Source organism: Cydia splendana, chromosome 2, assembly GCF_910591565.1.
Source record: "Cydia splendana chromosome 2, ilCydSple1.2, whole genome shotgun sequence".
Lineage (NCBI taxonomy): Eukaryota > Metazoa > Arthropoda > Insecta > Lepidoptera > Tortricidae > Cydia > Cydia splendana.
In genome coordinates, this window is record NC_085961.1 from 20,406,777 (window position 1) to 20,425,867 (window position 19,091).

The 19,091-nt window shown below is 37.3% G+C and overlaps 1 protein-coding gene across 1 annotated transcript in view; it reads right to left on the reverse strand.

Annotated features, from left to right (window-relative positions):
- Nucleotides 1-382: 382 nt before the first annotated feature.
- LOC134805132 (lachesin-like) overlaps nucleotides 383-19,091 on the reverse strand; it is an 84,491-nt gene continuing 65,782 nt past the window's right edge. The window contains exons 5-9 of the mRNA XM_063778434.1: nucleotides 15,245-15,434; nucleotides 11,179-11,310; nucleotides 8,391-8,519; nucleotides 6,666-6,836; nucleotides 383-903 (exon numbers count right to left, since the gene is read on the reverse strand). Of these exons, the coding sequence (XP_063634504.1) occupies nucleotides 557-903; nucleotides 6,666-6,836; nucleotides 8,391-8,519; nucleotides 11,179-11,310; nucleotides 15,245-15,434 (969 nt within the window). The 3' untranslated portion in view covers nucleotides 383-556. The remainder of the gene's footprint in view (nucleotides 904-6,665; nucleotides 6,837-8,390; nucleotides 8,520-11,178; nucleotides 11,311-15,244; nucleotides 15,435-19,091) is intronic.

Sequence of the window (19,091 nt, forward strand, 5' to 3'; positions counted from 1 at the left end):
GTTCGTTTAAACGAATGAGTTGGTCTCTATACATCCTTATTCTACAGCTATTGTCTTTATAATCGTATTGTCATATTACGAAAATAGCGCTAATTATTATCATATTAACGGTTAACTTATATTATTACAACATGAGTAATGTAACATTCAGAACATGTAATCATTTCCAAATAAGAATTTAAAAACTTTAGATTTTATATTGTCGATTTACGAAATTATCACCTCCTTTTATTTTAAAACATTAGCTACTACTCATAATGTCAAACGTGTATAAAACCTAACGTTTGACTGATATGACGTCTTAAATGATACATACAATTGCGAACATTATCATCAAAAATCCAGTGTTAAGGAAATAGTATAAAGGTAGAACAAAAATTCAACCTCGCATTATTTATTGTCATCATTTACAATCAAGGCATTTAACATTAAGCCTGACCGATAACGTCTAAATAACGATGTTAATGGGCAAACATTCTAACAACCTCAAAATATGTAATACAAAATTCAACAGCCATATTTTATCACTATGCTGCTAAGGTAAAACTAATTATTTTTATACAAATAGTTTGATAAGTAGCGCAAGCGCGAGTGAGGGCTTCAAACGCGTGGTTTCGCTGTTGTACAGAACGTATGGAGGGCCGGAGGGACGAGCTTTCTTCCTCTCTGTCCTCTGCGCGTGTTCGTTGAGCGAGTTGTTGGGCGGGGCGTACGCGTTGGTGTTGTAGAGATTGATAGCGTTGCCGAGGTCCGCCTGGCGCATGTCGTCGACGATGACGTTCTGGTTCTTGTGGTGACGCTTGGGCTGCCGCGTCGTCGTGCTCGGGGATGTGGTCGGCGCTGGTGTTGTCGTTGTCGTCGTTGTTGTTGTCGTTGTTGTTGTAGTCGTACGCTGCGGCGTTTCTGTTGAAAATAGAAAGGTAATGTAAAAATATCGGTTCGTAAAATGCTCTGCTTAAAATGTAAAATGTGACGAAGAGGATCACCTCGGAACATGAGTTCCTACAAACAAAACTCCGAGAAAATTGAAAACGTCATTATTACGTAATAAAAACAGGCTAGTCGTCTTTGGAATTCACTCCCTCTAAATATTAGACAAGCTCCAAGTAAGTTTTCTTTTAAGCGGTTGTTGCGTAAGCATTTGCTAAAACAAGAGTTCGAATAATATCCATCATTATTATATTTATAGTATGTATTGTATAAATATGTAGTAGTTTATGTATATTTTATTTATTTATGTAGTTTATATGTATAGTTTGCTTTTTTTTATATTCACTGAATAGGTATATTTCTCTCTCTGCACCAATTGTAGATGTCTGTTTGGCCCTATGGTTGACTGGTAGAGAATGCCATTTGGCATTAAGTCCGCCATTTGTACATTTTTGTATATACTTTGTGCAATAAAGTTTAAATAAATAAATAAATAAATAAATAAATAAATAAATAAATATGTGTGTAGGTTCTTAATTTATGACACAAAAGGGTGACGAAATCTAAAATATATTTTCAAAACCTATCAAACGAGACCCAACATTACAGGTTTTAGCCGAGCGGCAACACGATTTCATCTCTAATCCCTACTTGGAGTGTAGGTAAAGGGTACCGTAATTTATTTTGTCAACATTTTATTTCAAATTTTGTATTAAAGGAAAAAATGGAAAAATTTACGCTTCCGGCAGGACTTGAACCCGCATCCTCCACAATCCGTGTGCTTCCGTAGCTCAATTGGTTAAGAGCAACACACGGATTGTGGAGGATGCGGGTTCAAGTCCTGCCGGAAGCGTAAATTTTTCCATTTTTTCCTTTAATACAAAATTTGGAATATCGCTCGCAGACGTATCTGCTTGATAAAAAATTGATTTAACATTTTATTTTACAAAATATTGCTAAATATACCTCCACCTTTAAAAATAAGGGTCAGTCAGCTAAGCTATAGTCGGACGAATAGATAGACTTATATTGCTGACATACCATTAAGGATGACTCACGCTAAGCCGGGCCGGGGCCGGGCCGGAGCTTCCGGCGCTTAGTTTTCACCACGTGATCACCGGTCAGCCGTCATAGAAAATGTCGTGCCGGACACCTCGGCACGGGCCCGGCCCGGTCTAGCGTGAGTCATTATTTATTGTTAAAATCTATATTTTTATTTATTTCGTTATTATTAACATAATGAAATCCGCAGGTAGGCTCTGTCAAATAGTGTAATTTAAATTGCGAAATCTAGGCGTAAACTACACTTCGTAGGCCCCTAAATGTTGTTTTTATTACGACCTACGAACCGAAGTACGAAAAGTACGGCCCGAAATCCGAATTTGAAAAAAAGAACATGGGAAAATTTCGGTCGATAGTTCGCCGATACTCGAGCACTACTGTCATTCGGCTCGATTCGGAAAATGAATTAGATTTCTACTAGACTTCAACAAGTTACGATACGGATAATTTAAAGATATTTGTAAGATCGATATGTCAAATTTGACGTTTCCGCGATTCTGGAGGTCCTCTTGAACGATTTCGACAAGTTATGACTTCGATATCCAAGTCACATCTAGTCGATATCTAATGTAGATCTAGTTGATCTCTAAATCGTCTCAAGATCTTGTGATTATCTCGAAATCCGAATAGGCCTGATTGTCACTCCGATGTTAGTCCAATGATTGAGTTTCAGAATTTGATTTATTCAGCTCATACTGAATATACACTGAAAGAAATGTTTGCATAACAGTGACAAAGTATTTTGTTATTACTTACACAAAAATAAGAACTTGCGTACTATGTGTGACACCAGTCAACTTGTCGATTTGTAACAACTAATTTTATTTATTTTTTAAACATCAAACATCAACATTTAACATCAAACATCAACATTTATTCAGCAAATAGGCCACAAGGGCACTTTTACACGTCATCATTGAATTTACATACAAGCAAAAATAATAACATCAACAATTTTATAAAATAAAACTAACAATTCAATCTAACGTATTACAATTACTAAGAGATGTATATGGTCTCTTAATGTCGAATTACATAAAAAATACAGATACAAAACACAAAAAAAAATCTATAATATTTAGAGGTGTAAATGTCTCTAGGTGTCAGAACTATAAGATTATATAGTTTATCAAGTTATCCTTAGAGATGTATAGGGTCTCCAAGAGTCAATATCCTGTATAATTAATACATTCATTAAGAGAAAAGAAACATACGAGAGCAGAATGAGGCGTCTCACTGTAATTAATTAATAAAAATAAAGTTACCAAGTATAATAGCTTGTGTTAGCTTAAACAGACCAGTCTCCACAAACAGCACCCGTTCACGAGTATGACGCGTATCTCAGCCATCGCCTCCCTCAACCTTCATTCGGGAAAGTGGCGACCCGATTAACGACGCCACCGTAAGCAAAGACTTTTAAGCGAGCATGACATGTTCAAGCTTCCGGCCTATAATAATATTAAAATAGTAATAACATGTAACAGTAAGACACGGCATTTTGTGCTCGTATGTTACATAAAAAGTAGGGATGTACCGACTAGTCGCCGACTAGTCGGGAAAGCCGACTATCCGGCCACATTTCTAGTCGGCGATTAGTCGGCGACTAGTCGGCAAAACTGGCCGATTAGTCGGCACTTTATTAGTGAAAGAAAAACAGAAAAAGAGAAATGAACAGTCAATATTTACCATATGTTTTATGTCTATTTTACTAAAATACCTATTCAGGGTGCATACGAAAACTTTTGTTCATATAATTGACCGTTTGATCTTTATCGTATGTTGGTGGGCTGGTGTTTTCCTCTACAGGTCGATCTCAACTGATTCTCATGTAATTTCATATGCAAGTTCGATAGTTAAATAATTTTATTATTATTCAGTTTTTGTTTTTTTTTAATGGTGGAGCCATGAGAAACTATTAATGTTATTGCAAAATTCAGAGACTTAGACAGGGCACGTTGCTCGTAAAGACGCTGACCACAGGGGATAGCTTCTTAACTGGCGACTACGTACGGGAAATAGAGCCTCGGAAATACCTATTACAAGCTGACGGTCTGCTCAGGATCGCAAAATAAAAGAAAGACGGAAATTGAATGAGGATTCTTGTGATAGGTCCGTTATAGACCTTTGAGTTGTGATAGACCTGTAGAGAACACCTTTTAGCCAAGCTAATATAATGAATAGCGTAACCTAAGGAGCAAAACTATTGTTTTTCACCTGAACTTATACGAAACTAATGATTTGGCCGACTAGCCGACTAGTCGGCCGACTAACCGGCCATTCGAGCGCCGATTAGTCGGCTAGTCGGCTAGTCGGCCAAATCAATAGTCGGTACATCACTAATAAAAAGACAGTATAGCTTCACATAATTACTAGCCTAAGTTGACTTAGAGATGTAAAGGTCTCTAAGTGTCAGAAACATTAAAAATATAGGTATGTACAATCAAAAATAAAAATAAAATAAATAAATAAATACTTAGAGATGTATAAGGTCTCCAAGTGTCCAAAACTAAAATTAAATTAAACAATTTAATCAAGCGAGAACATTATTGTCTCATGTGTCAATTCTACTGGACACTAGCATATTTAATTCACAATGTAAAAAAAAAACAATATTTATTTAGCTCTTATTATACTAATGAAATCAAGCTACCTGCTTAAAGGCATCTCTATCGTTTATAAAATCATTTACAGTGTAGTACGCCTTACTTAACAAGGAGCGCTTAATGTGCGACTTAAATTTGTGAAGTGGTAAATTCACTACATCAGTGGGGACTTTGTTATAAAAACGTGTACAGTTCCCGACGAAAGACGTACTAACCTTACGGAGGCGGTGGGCGGGCACAGCAAGCTTATGTTTGTTTCTAGTGTTATAGTTATGGATATCACTGTTAACCTTGAATTCGTGGATGTTTTTCCGAACATACATAATATTCTCTAGTATGTATTGAGATGCAACGGTAAGAATGTTAACTTCTTTGAATTTCTCTCTTAGGGATACTCGAGCGCCCAGTCCATAGATGGAACGTACAGCTCGTTTTTGCAGCACAAATATTGTCTGAATATCTGCCGCTTTACCCCACAACAGAATTCCATAAGACATAACACTATGGAATTAACTAAAGTATACCAGCCTGGCCGTCTCTACGTTTGTTAGCTGTTTGATTCTCCTCACTGCATAGGCTGCTGAACTAAGTTTTCCGGCTAGAGTGCCTATATGTGCATGCCATTGCAGTTTGGAGTCTAGAGTGACTTATTTTTACTTTTATTAAGTCATATCAGTTATTTTTAGTTACTGTATGAGTTTGCCTGATTATTTTATTTACCAGGGTAAACTTGGGTTTAAGTAACCTTTTAACATTACCCGTAACGTAACTTCGGTACAATTTAAAATTAATATTTTGTTAGGGTTCCGTACCTCAAAAAGAAAAAACCGGAACGCTTATGGGATCATTTTGTTGTCTGTACGTCTGTCCGTCCGCCCGTCCGTCCGTCCGTCAGTCTGGCTGTCAAGACCCTTTATCTCAGGAACGCTTGGAGGTATCGAATTGAATTTAAAACCATATATGTACTCAAATCTAATACAGTCCCTTGGACATGTGAATAAATCAAACTTCTAACTTACAGTAAAAAAAAAAGATACGGCCGTTTATGCCGCTAAAAACGTATTATTGTTTCGACACTCTCAAGGAAATCAAAATTTATAGGGTACTTCCAGTTGACCTAGAACTAAGAAATTTGGCAAGTAATATCGTCTTACACTACATCTGAAAACTATAAATTTATAAATAATAAAATAAAAAAAGTTAAATTTGTACGGAACCCTCGGTGGATGAGTTCGACTCGCACTTGGCCGGTTTTTATTATTAAGTATTTGAAAGTATGGTCCCATTTTTGTCCAAATATTGTTCTTATTACGAGATTCATGACGAATTGAGGAAACACCGCAAACCTTTCATTACAGATATATCGATTTTGAAAATTCATATGGGGATATATGTCCGTGGTTAAAATCTGTCGAGTCATTAGCCCATCCTGTATTATACTGGATTATTTCGCAGGCACCCGCTAGTTAACATTAAAATTCTGCTCCTGTTTATAATAAATGTTCTCGTATCACTAGAGTACGCTCGTAGCGGTTCACCGTCGCCCGTAGCGTATTGTCTTCGTAGAGTTTTAACGTCAATTCTAACAATTTGTAAAGGTTTTCTGCAGGGACCAGAACCGGCTACCAACAAAGGGGTTTTGGTAGGGTATTTGATAGAATATTTTCACAGATCCTCTGAGAGAGATTACGGACGGATGTCCGGAAACCATATTAACTTACCTACTCGAAAGGGTTACCAAATCAAAAAAAGTTAATTTTGAGTAAGCGCTCACGATACCAAAAACACACCCTAGCAAGTGTTTTTAAAACTCGATGAAGTTGTTTTAAACTCTGTGGCCATTGCGCCATATTATAAGTGTTTCCATATTGATAGGTTAACACAATGATAAGGGTAACCATATCATCTGGGTAACCCTATCGAAAAGATTAATAAAATGAAGGGGTTCCTGTCCATGGCTTTTATCTTGTTTTGATAAGACCTTAAGTCAGCGAGCGAGATGCCTGATGAGACGACTCTTATTGCATTACGGGAGCACCAAAGTGTGTGTGCGTCTGTCTCGTGGCTTACCTTTGAGAGTGATGACGCCCTCAGCACGCCCGAACGCGTTAGCAGCGGCGCACGAGTATTCGCCGAAGTCGCCCTTTTTGAGCCGCGTGACAGTCAGGTTCATCCGCAGCGCGTACTCGCTTATGATCTCCTCCGATATTATATACTTCGAACTGTTCATTAGCTTGCCACCTTAAAACAAAAGATAGTCGATTTAAAATATTTTTAGATAGAAATTAAAAAGTGTAGCTAACAAACAAGCATAGGTAGGAGCAAACATTTTCATTTATTTATTTATTTAATCTTTATCTATAAAAATATGTCAGTGCAAAAGGCGGACTTAATGCCAAATGCATTCTCTATCAGTCAACCTTGATATATATTTTTTTTTAATGGAAGTACGTAATATAAAAAGCGAGAAATCTCAAGAGTATTTTAACTTTATGCCGTAACAAGAAGCATTAAAACGTATAAACTTTGCTAACATCCCAGCAGCAAACATTCGAAAGATACTTGTTTGAATAAAGTTTTGTGCTTCAATGTAGAGAAGCAACCAGTTTTCCTACATGTTTACTGAAGTATTCTATGTTGGCAAATATATTGTTCAAACTGAATTTATATTGTAGTGCCCAAGTATTCTATTAAAATAAAGTTTTTTAAGTAATGTAGATTAAGACCAAATAAAAAATACCTTAATAAGTATTATTTGTATGTCTTTACCCATCACGGAACAATGGTGTTCCGGACATTTAGGAGGCGTACGCGAAGCCAACACGTAGAGGTTCTTTTGACATTATAATGAGATATATCCGAGCGAATGTTGCCCTTGTCCGTGCCATGTGACACACGAAGAGGCAGCACCCGTCAGGGTGCTCTGTAGTGTAAGGATTATTCAGAGCTGATGGAATCTAAAATGAACTAGGCTATTGGGTGAAAGCGATGGACTACGTACTGGGCTATGGAATATAAAACCGGACGTCTACCTAAATAAACGGTATGCAATTTTATTTCCGGCAGACGGTGACTCGCCCCCACTAGTTGGGCCCCCACAAAATCCGACATCTAGGATGGCTCACGGGCAACACCGGTGTGAGGGCTGAGAGTAGAGTAGAGAGGTGTCACTGGACTTTAAACATATAACCAACTCGCCACTTACGTCGTACAGTCAACGGTAAAAATATGGGTGTACAAATCATTTCAAAAATATGTCCCATAACTCTTATGTCAGTGAATTAAGAACTATGGGACATATTTTTGAGTAAGTTGTCTACACCCATATTTTTACCGTGTACCACAGCAGAACGCAGCTCTCGCGACTCCACTCTGGACGGCCGGCTAAGGCAAGCCAGAGGCAGAGAATTCTGTGCCACGCGCCTTTCGGGTGACAGATCTATACGTATTATTACTATTGTTATATAGGACTCATGTCCTATTGCTAATAACAGAGAGTTTGCATGAGATAGGTTTTTAAAATGTCATAGGATCCTGACTATTCCTGACTCGATGACGACACGAAGAAAAGTATTTATTTAACTGTTCAAATTATTTACTAAGCTTTTTAAAAACACGCACTAACTACACCGAATTAATAGGCACTATCGATACTTACAATCAGTTGTCGTCTCTTCGAGTGTGTTTCATCAGGATGAGTGAGAATGAGATGCGCTAATTGACCGGGTTCCTAATATACAGCCAGTACGAGTTATGATTATCTACTAAATAAGAACTTGTTAAATAAGTTCTTACCGATTGGTGAGTTGTCCCGCTGCCAAGTGTTGAGCGACTTGGGCGAGGCCTCGACGAGGCACTGCAGCGTCACTTGTTTGTCGGCAGCCCGCATCACAACTGGGTGTTCCACTTCTACGCTCGGCTTAACTATCATAAATAAGAAAGGAAATAATAAAAATAAACTCCGCAGTTATAAAAGTAAAAGGTTCTTCATTGTTAAAGTCATGAAATAGAAGGCGGACAAGTTTAATACTATTAAAGTGTATCTGAAATAGATAAGAAGGTACGAGTATATACTTAAAAGGTTTCTTCATTGTTAAAGTCATAAAATAGAAGCAGCACAAGTTTAATACTATTATAGTGAACCTGAAATATGAAGGTACTTGAATATAATGGTTAGATATTATCTGCACTGCGTCATTCGTATATAAACTATATGCTGCATCAAGGATGACTCACGTTATACCGGGCCGTGTCCGGGCCGGAGCTGCCGGCGCTTACTTTTCTATGACATGACAGGCGATCACGTGACGCTTTCCATAGAAAAAGATGCGCCGGAAGCTCCGGCCCGGACACGAACCGGTCTAAAGTGAGTCATCTTTTAAGCTGGGTCCATATTTGTATCACTTTGACGATCACAATCTTGAGTATCGTATTGACCACGCGTATTCTAAAGGGGCCCACTGATTAACAGTCCGCCGGACGGTATCGGCCTGTCAGTTAGAACAAAATTTTGACAGTTCCGAACAACTGACAGGCCGATACCGTGCGGCGGACTGTTAATCAGTGGGCCCCTTAAGATTCCGTATTAAGTATTGACACTTACTTTGGGTATAGCATCACTAGCACTGTCGCGTAAAAACTGCGTTCATACTAGCCGTAACTCATATAGTCCGCGTTAAACATATCGATAGTCGATAATGCTTCAAAATATTACCATATCGTAAATTTTTCCGCTCCCATACAATCGAAGTTACTCTATAGATCATTTTCTACAAAATTTCTACTCACTTTATGTAACTTTTTACAAATTTTAGGAACAAAAAGCATTTGCCAGACATACGGCTCGATTCGGAAAATGAATTAGATTTCTACTAGACTTCAACAAGTTACGATACGGATAATTTAAAGATATTTGTAAGATAGATATGTCAAATTTGACGTTTCCGCGATTCTGGAGGTCCTCTTGAACGATTTCGACAAGTTATGACTTAGATATCCAAGTCACATCTAGTCGATATCAAATGTAGATCTAGTTGATCTCTAAATCGTCTCAAGATCTTGTGATTATCTCGACATCCGAATAGGCCTGATAGATATTATGTTACTTAAATGTTCATGTAAAGTATCATGCTTCATATTAGCAGCCGTATTCGAGCAATGAGATACGTCAAATACTAGATATTGAAACGATATGGATCGGATATGTCAGTGTCAAACAAGTGTCAAAAGTGACGTTTTTGTTTGAAGAAAAAAATAATGTTTATCTCATTGTTCGAATACGGCTGTAACATGTAGTTTTAAAATGAGAGCGTAACTTCAATTGCATAGCGACGTACTAGTGATATAACTTTTTCAGTAAACACAATACATAAAAGTTGATAAAAGTTAACCTTTATACGTTATAACCATTATATACTGGTCTATGCAATTTAAACCCTAAAGAAAATGTTGTATGGAGGGTAGGTATAGTCCAGTTCACAAACATCTTTACAAGCCAACGTTCCAAAAATATTTTTTTCACGCCACTGTTCGGAAATGTGGCAATAGATGGTCTAAAACCAAGCTGGAAAGTAGGCAATAGCTGTAGCACCTGAACCACCACTACTACAATGTTTCATTGTTATCATCATCTGTCATTTGGTGACTGTTCGCTACAGCAATGAGCATAATTTAAAACATAAAAATCAATAAAAGGTCTTTTTTGGCGCAACTATTTCCTTCAAAAATAAAATTAGGTTATTTATAGGACCAATTTCTTGTTTAAAAAAAAAAGAAATGTCAATTTCTTTTTAACAATTATCCATTCAGTTCACGCTTAAGGCGTTTTTTACTTTTGTAGCTGTTTGTGTTTTTTTTAGCAAAAACGCTTCTAAGTTTAGAGTCGGTTTGAAGCAAATAACAGAAAAACGCCTCTTAAAAGTGATAAAAAAAGTAAAAAAGGCGGGATCTGAAAATACTTACTGAATTGGATAGTGTAAATTGTGTTTGACTAAAAAATACAAGAAACACGTATCTACGCTCGCTATAAAAATGAGTTCTTCTAGTGAAGAAAATGATATTCTTACGCTGACGCCTACCGAAATTCAAGAGACAGCACAACAAGTGGCTAGTAATTTGCTACCAGAGAAATCGCGGGCTAGTACTTATAGTTATGCAAATGTTTTCTTATTTCCTCGCAGTAGTCGTGAAAAGCAGTATGTAATGCCTCGGCCGGAAACGCTAAAGATGGACTCGTATTATTTGAGGGACTCCACTGACGTGTCGGCCCTCAAACGCACTCGTCCATCTTTTAGCGGTTTTCCGTCCTCTCCTACAATGTACTATACACGACCAAATTGTCAGTATCTTACAGGCGTGTAAAAACATTTTGAAACGTTGTTGGCTTGTAAAGATTTTTGTGAACTCGACTGTGCGTACACACACTAACTTATTGGCTGCGTAACCTTGCTTACGAGCAAAGCCAAGTACCTACACAAATTGGTTGGGTAACCATGTGGGTGAGTATTAAGTACATACGTAACCTAACGTTTGACGTTAACCTCATAAAGTCATGAACTCATGACATTCTGAAATGTTTACTTACAATGCACAGAGACCTCGTAGCGGCGACTCTTCGTAGGCGGGACGGAGTTGGCTGCGATGCAGAGGTACGTGCCTATATCGCTGCGCTGCAGTCCCTTCAGTGCCAGCGTCGACCCCTTGAAGACGTCCATTACTGCACACAACACATTTTTACTTAGACACTTTGATTACTGTTTAGTAAGTCGGCAGCATACAAGTGCACAGCCGCTTGATGGTGAGCACTGGCACAACTGGCAAATGGCACTAATAGGCTAAGGATGCTGCTTAGCTAGGGAAGAACTCACTTCTTAGAGAATCCCAAACTACAGTAAGGTCAGGATGAAAAATCCTCGACAGGGAGTTCATTCACGTAGTCAGACCATTTCACGAGAGTAATACCTATTAATACCACACAGTTATTGTGCGCGAGTATTTAGACTGCAGGGTGTAAGATTGAACGCCCTGCACACACAACTCTATATTATGAATCATCATGGGCTATATAGCCTATATCTATATATTCAATACACATTCTCAGCGTCGATAAAGATACTACAAGTAGGTATAAGTACTCTGGAAACATCTTAATCTTTATTGCCGTGCTTAGAGTTAATCGGTATATACGCCATAGCCAACAATACGCTTACCAGTTCGCCATTTAATATCAGCTGTCAAATTAAGTTAAATGGAAATAATTTATAACTTTATTACTTAAGGCTTACGACCCCCGCCCCTAAATCTTGAGCGTAAACATAAAATACTGCGACTACGTAACGCGTACAGTATCAAAAGCGGGCATTGTATGAAATTGTGTTTTATTAAGGGGTTATAAAGTCGGGCTGCGACATGTCGTTGGCAACTTGTTACTCCAGTCGGCTGCGATTTGCCAAATTACGGGTTATACTGCGCAAACTAATTGTTTTCCGATTTATCGTAGCGGAATTTTCTGCTTTTAAACACATTTGAAGTTGGCCGGCGCGAGCAGACGACAAAGGCAACCTTTTCAACAAGCCAGCGACCTAATGAACTGCGCCTGTGAGTGGCGGATGATTGAATGAATCGGTAGAAAGTGATAATAAGTACCAAATGGTACAAGAGAAATCATTCGTCTTTATACTTTGGTATTATTTTAACCAAGATATATTTTAAAGAAGAGACCTAGATTTTCATATAGTTTATTGTAAAGGTCTAAATGAGTCATTTTTTTATTTTAAGCTGTGCAGTTTAGACTTCGAAATATAACTATAAAATTCAAATTCAATAAAATAAATTTTGCTACTTATTTGTAGAACACTAAATCTTCCAAAACATACCTAAGTGTATAAGGGCCTGCATAATAAGACTCATCAATAGATATCTACATCGCAACCAGCTTATCGCAACTAAAATAAACTAACGCGCCCTCCCTGAAACTGTCTTAAGATTTGAGTAACGGGTTTAATAATCTACTTGTTACGTTTTATAACTCGCCCGTGCTTTAATTAAGTCGACTTCAGGCTTCAGCGCGTGGTCTCGCCAGAAGCGAAGACACGTAATAAACCAATCATACTAGCTACAACTACACGGCACTAATTACCAACATGTGTGTAGAAAATATTTTTGACTCATACATACGTGCAGTGGTACATAAAATTAAATAAAATAGAACTACAGGCAAAAAATAGTGACAAAACTGGTTGACATGTCACAACAATGGCGTTTTTATCAGATTTTAATATTTGTTTGTGATGTTATTTTACCAAGAAAATGAATAGCATCAGACTGTGATCTTATTTAAAGATGCTTATGAATGATCTGCCGAAATGACGGAAAAGTATCTCATCAAGACATCGATGTACAATTTATTGATGAAATACGTAGTATTTTGGTCTAATACGAGTATATCTATTGTAAAGTTTTGAGATTATATGAATATATTCGTTGTATAACGTCAACGCCAAACGTCGATCAACAAACATAAAGAACGTACTTATGCAGAGACATATCAAGATAGATGTATGGATGTTTTCATCATGACATGTGTTGCCTGTTGAAGCTCAGTGACGCCATCAATACATTCCTACAAATTAATGTAGTACACACACTGTACACACTTCACGCTAATGATTAGTATTTTTTAGGGAAATCATGATTATTCAAGTATACCATATCCTAATACACATTTGAAAACACAGATTATTCCAGATTTGTAGTTAAACAAAAATGAAAAAAGAATAACATATATTATGTAAGTATTCACTTAATCCATTATTAAATGACAAAATACTTAATAAAAGCCCTACAAGAAACAATTGAAATAAAGCACACACTTAGCAAAAGCTTCCGTAATACAGCTTTAGTATAAAAGAAATGAGACTCCCAAAGAAAAGAAAGAAAAACAATAAGAGCTTCTGTTTAACCAAATCGGCAATATTTACTTAGCAGAGCGTGTATAACATGTCCAATTAATACAAGGTACAGCCTCCACCACTCTGTTAACTATTACAACCGCCCTCTGTTTACCGAGCCCTCGCTGTCTTTTGTTTACGCTTAATGGCTTAAATAAAACGGGTCAAATTCACGATACTACGCCTACAAAAGGTTTTAAATACCCCTCTAAGGGTTCTCAACTTCGTACCTAGCGCTTCTAATTTTAGAGTATAAATTACACTGGAAGATTATATGCGATTAAAAGGACAACGGCGTGTGTATGTGTTGAAATGAGTCCTATAATTGCTTAAAACTCTGTCTTTTCACCTACAGCGTCGGATGGATCGTAAGGGTGTATCATTATAACTATAAGAGATAACAACCTTTTGTCAAGCCAACTCTAACTAATCCGTTCATTTAATTTCCTGGCGGGGACCCGAATTGCAACATTATTTTGTTTAAGTAGTAATTGAGTTCTTTGAACAAGGTTTTTTCACGGAAATTAATTTTATCACGACGTCGACCTCGAGTGCCACTTTTGAAATGCGTTAAAAGGCCGGACATCTCTTAGAAATGTTTAAGGATACAAAAAATATTAATACGTTAAATGAAGTTCGACCTTGTTCATGTCTGTTTACGTAGTCACGCATAACGTGTAAGTACACATTTATATGAAATTGTTTCCAATAGCTAAGCTAAGAGCGATATCTTAATAAATCCCATAAAACTCCAATGTTTTAACCATGGCGGCACCTGCGCCCGCTCGAAGCGGGCTTTGAATGCAAAATAAGTCTTGTTTCTTTTTTACCACTTAGTTGGATCTCGCCGATGCGAATAAAATTCAAAGGAAAATTGACGTTTTATGTCTTTCTTTCTTTTTATATGCTTTTAAGGCGGACGTCGATTATTGTTATTGTCATTAATTTGAAGCAGGTGTTCTGTCTACTGTAAGCGTATAGTGCATTAATCACTCCATAACCTGAGCGTTATTTTATTACATATTATGTCAGGTAATTACTGAAACTGAGAGAAAAGAAAGTTTAATTTACCGTTATTGAATAAATGATTTATAAACTTTATACAACCAGCATTCGTGTTTTTATTCGTGTCACAGACACATTGTCTGCAATCTGTGCGTTCTAGCCAAAATCTATTTTTTGAATTCAAGTTGAAGACTAGAACAATTTCGCTTCTTTCAGATAGCAAAATTACATTTTCATGTGGCGCCACGGTATGTTGCTTATTCCAGCACATTTTACAGAAATACGTGAACGACCGCCGCGTCGAGAGCTTTTCACTTCTTCAATCGATATGTTATCGAGATCCCGTTAAATTATACCTATATATGTACATAGGTACATGTTTAGCTTTCAGCATTACGCTATGCTTGCGTAAGTGATACAGCAACCATTAATGAACTTAGGTTTTTTTATACCACGACGATAGCCAGGCGGCCACCGCAGCGCCCAACTTACAACTTCAGTGGAATTATATACGTGTTGCAAACAAAGATTGCAATATTTTACTTCTGCGTAATTTTTATAGAATATTTATATTGTTTAATACACTAGCAGCTGAAAGCTGAAGGCGCGCGCGCGCGCGCGCGCGTGTGTGTGTGTATGTGTGTGTGTGTGTTTGTGAATTGTAGCTTTATTAGTTCTAACGGTGTTAAAACTTACCTTTGATCTGCTTCCCATTGTCGTCCCTAAACACGATGTTGCGCCCTCCCGTCCGCTTCCACGATATGGTCGGCTCCGGCACCCCTGTGGCCGTGCAGCGCAGCTCCACCGCGCCGCCCTCCAGCGCGCTCGCCTCGGAACCGCCGTCGTCTGTGATGTCCGGGGGAATCACCACAGACAAGTGACCCATCTAAAACAACCAATTTAAAAAGACGTTTGTACTTTAAATAATGCTGCCCAGTGACGTTATACTTAGTATTTTTTGAACTCGATGGGTAGGGTGACAAGAATCATCTCCATATAACTTATTACCTAAAGACGCCAAATCTCGCAAAATTGTATTGAAATGACACCTGTCAGTGTACCTAAATAATAAAAAAACTAAGTATAACGTCACTTGTTTTATATTTCCTTCTGCTCTTCTTAATACTAAACCATTATGTTCCCCATTTTTTGTTTCGATTTCTTCAATTCATACAATACACTTATTATATAATTTAATTAGATACATACATACAATACACTTATTATATAATATAATTAGATATTTCGTTGCATAATTTAGTCATTAAATTTTAGCTCTCCACCTACAAACAAAATTATCATGTTGTCACTTTTTCTTACGTTATAATTGTTATAAATAAGTTTGTGTACCTAATTAATAATTAACACTAATAAACCTACTTGCAAAAACTTCAACGCCTGTAACTTAGTAGATATAACCGGCCACCACCAGCAGCATTTTTATGAAAACGTAAATCAGACGAGTTACAAAGTCGTGATCTCCCGCTACCTTCATAATACCCAATATAACGTTGATAATGTAACGTAATACCGAGAGTCGGGCTCACCTGACTGACCCGAGCCCCGACCCTGTTTACGGGACTGTATAGCCGCACGTTGTTTTCAGCTCCTTCCCACATTATTAAGGGTGGTAGGGTAACGCTTTACTACGGTTGTTTTATTTTATTTTATTCAGCCTCGCATTATAGAAAAATCATGGTTTCGTTATTTTACTTATGGTATTACAAACATTTTAGATCCCAGTGCATAAGTTTGTATAGTCAGCATCAATATTGTTTTTGTCTACGTAAAATACGATTTTGATTACAGCGGCGGTAGCACGGTTGCATTTTTATCGCCTGTCACTATGCCTGTCACGTTCTAACAATTGAGTAAGTGCGACAGTGACAGGCGATAAAAATGCAACCATGCTGTCATCGCAGGACTTGTAGGTGATAGTTTTGTGCTTTTTATTTATAAAAAATGAGCCTATTAAACAGTCACAATATTATCTTCGATTACCACGATAGTTACTCATAAAAGTCATGAAATAAAGTTATTTGTAACGGATTATATCGCTTATAGTGAATTTACATCGCGATGTTGCGTTTGTGGTCAACGGGAGACTGAAAAAAAATTCACCTCTACCAAAATTAAATTAAAATGTGGAAAGTTATATATTTATTATGTGACTGTGTGTGTGTATAAGTATCATATCGGTAAAATATCAAGTCCAGTGTTAAATCGAACCAAATTTAATCAAAATATTAAAACAAAACACACCAAAGCAAGCCCCGAGTATTTTAAATACCCATTATTAATAAATATCTTTGTAGAAATGCAGCGCGCAAACTAAGGCGCTGGCCAAAGTTCACCAAAGCAAATTGTTACAAATTGTAACCATAACTTGGCTTCCACTCAATTAGATACCGGCTGCAAAATACCATAAAGGCATGTAACCAAGCGTATTAGAAGTCGAACGCGACTCGAATACAATATTAATTGAGAACATTAACGAGATAGTTGCGCAGCAATGCGGACAAAGGAAAACATCGTTACAGCACGCCCGCGGGAAACAACTAACTTAACATTTAATGTGCGCCCGGGTTAACCGAACGAGAATCGTCTCTGAAACCTGTTTTCTCTATAATAATGATATTGTCTAGGGCATATACGTAAAAAACAGAACAAAGCGTGTCTCGTACAGAGAACATTTCGTTTATTAACGTACATACCCATAATAACTTATTTCAGCGAGCAATAACAACATTTCCAGGAGAAGGTAATCTTTCTTTTATATTAATAATGGATTTAGATACTTAATCTTAAAGCCTTCAGCTATATATGCATGTACCTACTCTGTAAACGAAAATGGTAGGTAGGTATTTTTGCCAATAGGTACGTGGCAGGAATCCTATAGTTTATAAGACGGTTGTCCCTCCGGCTAATAATGTACGGGCAGGGGTCCGTGAATGTTGCATGAAGACATATTGTTCACATTCCAGGGTGCGCGGCGGAGTGACTTTGACAAAATTCCAGGGGCGCGCGGAGCGACAGGCCGGCCCAAGTATTTGTCAGGCGCAGGTAAACTCGCCACTTGATTTTTACAATGATTATTATACCGTACCGGCGTAAACTTAAACACAGCGCCAAACAAATGTGTTTAATAGGTACGTATTGTTGTCTTATTATGGCATATTAACCATTAATCGCATAATCAATAACCGTATTAAATTGCGTGTTAATCCCTTCATACATTGCAGTCCAATTGGGTGGAGCGATGTAACTGTTTTTTTTTATTCGTATCTGTATCGTGAATCAATCAATACTTATATTTACTTTCAGACGTTCCAGTTTTCTAACATTTCAAACTCAATGCGGTACCTGAAGGTGCCGAGAATGTTGAAATTTTGCATGAAAACCTGATGACAATACCGAAATGAACAAAAAAAAATTATTTTTACTCCAACTTAATATGCATAAATGAACTAAATGATGCGGATCAATCAAACCGTCGTTTACCACAAATAATGTCCGTATTAGTTCAAATATTATATTGTCTAAGAACCCCTTGCCCAATTTTGTGTGGTATATTTATTGGCATCAGTTATATTAACATCTAAAACGAGGAAGGTCCGAAAAATTCGATAAGTACGCATCATCAGAACTACTTTGATAAAAGTCCAGCCGAGCGCATGTATAAATAAATAGGATACATTCTGCCCGATTCGAACTTTAAGATACGTCAAATATTACGACAAGATACGATATAGATTAGATATGTCAGTGTCAAAACTGGCGTTTTTGTTTGAAGAAACGTCACTTTTGACACTGACACATCTATTCCATATCGTATCTTGTCGTAATATTTGACGTATCTTAAAGTTAGAATCGGGCCGATATTTTCTGCCCGGCACATGATATGATATCGAGAATATTGCTTCCGCATTATGTATTTTCAAGTATTAGTCAGCCTTTTCCACAGATTTAATAGAACAATAAATGGTTTCTTATAAGATAAGATAATTAATGTATGCTATATTTAGTATTTACTGTGGAATGGAGTATCGAGACAAACCTCATTGGTTTAACGATATCTAGACCCTATGTTGAGTTGAGTTCCTATTAGGTGGCAGAAGAATCAAAAAATGTTTGTCAAACAAAAATACATATTTTTTTTTACATATTTGACAAGACATACCTAACCTACTTCCTTATTTATACATTTCCTTAGTGTGTAAATTCTTATGCAGGCTGCTCGATGTCACATGCATTTTGCAAATTCCTTTTGCACACTGCGAACCGCAAGTAAACGAGATTTACATCCAAACAGCGGAGCATGCTAGCGTCATAACATAACAGATATTATAGCAAAGTAAGTATTTACATATAGGGACCCTGCACGTTGGAGGGTCTGCCATCTTGTGGCCTGAATCGGAAAGCAAAGCAAGTGCTACCATCTACTGTTCACATACATTTTCTGGTGCATAGTAGGTTCTGTCAGCTTGTGGGCTATGGGTGGGAAGAATATAGCATAGTTTGGACCTGGGGAGCCGACCCTACC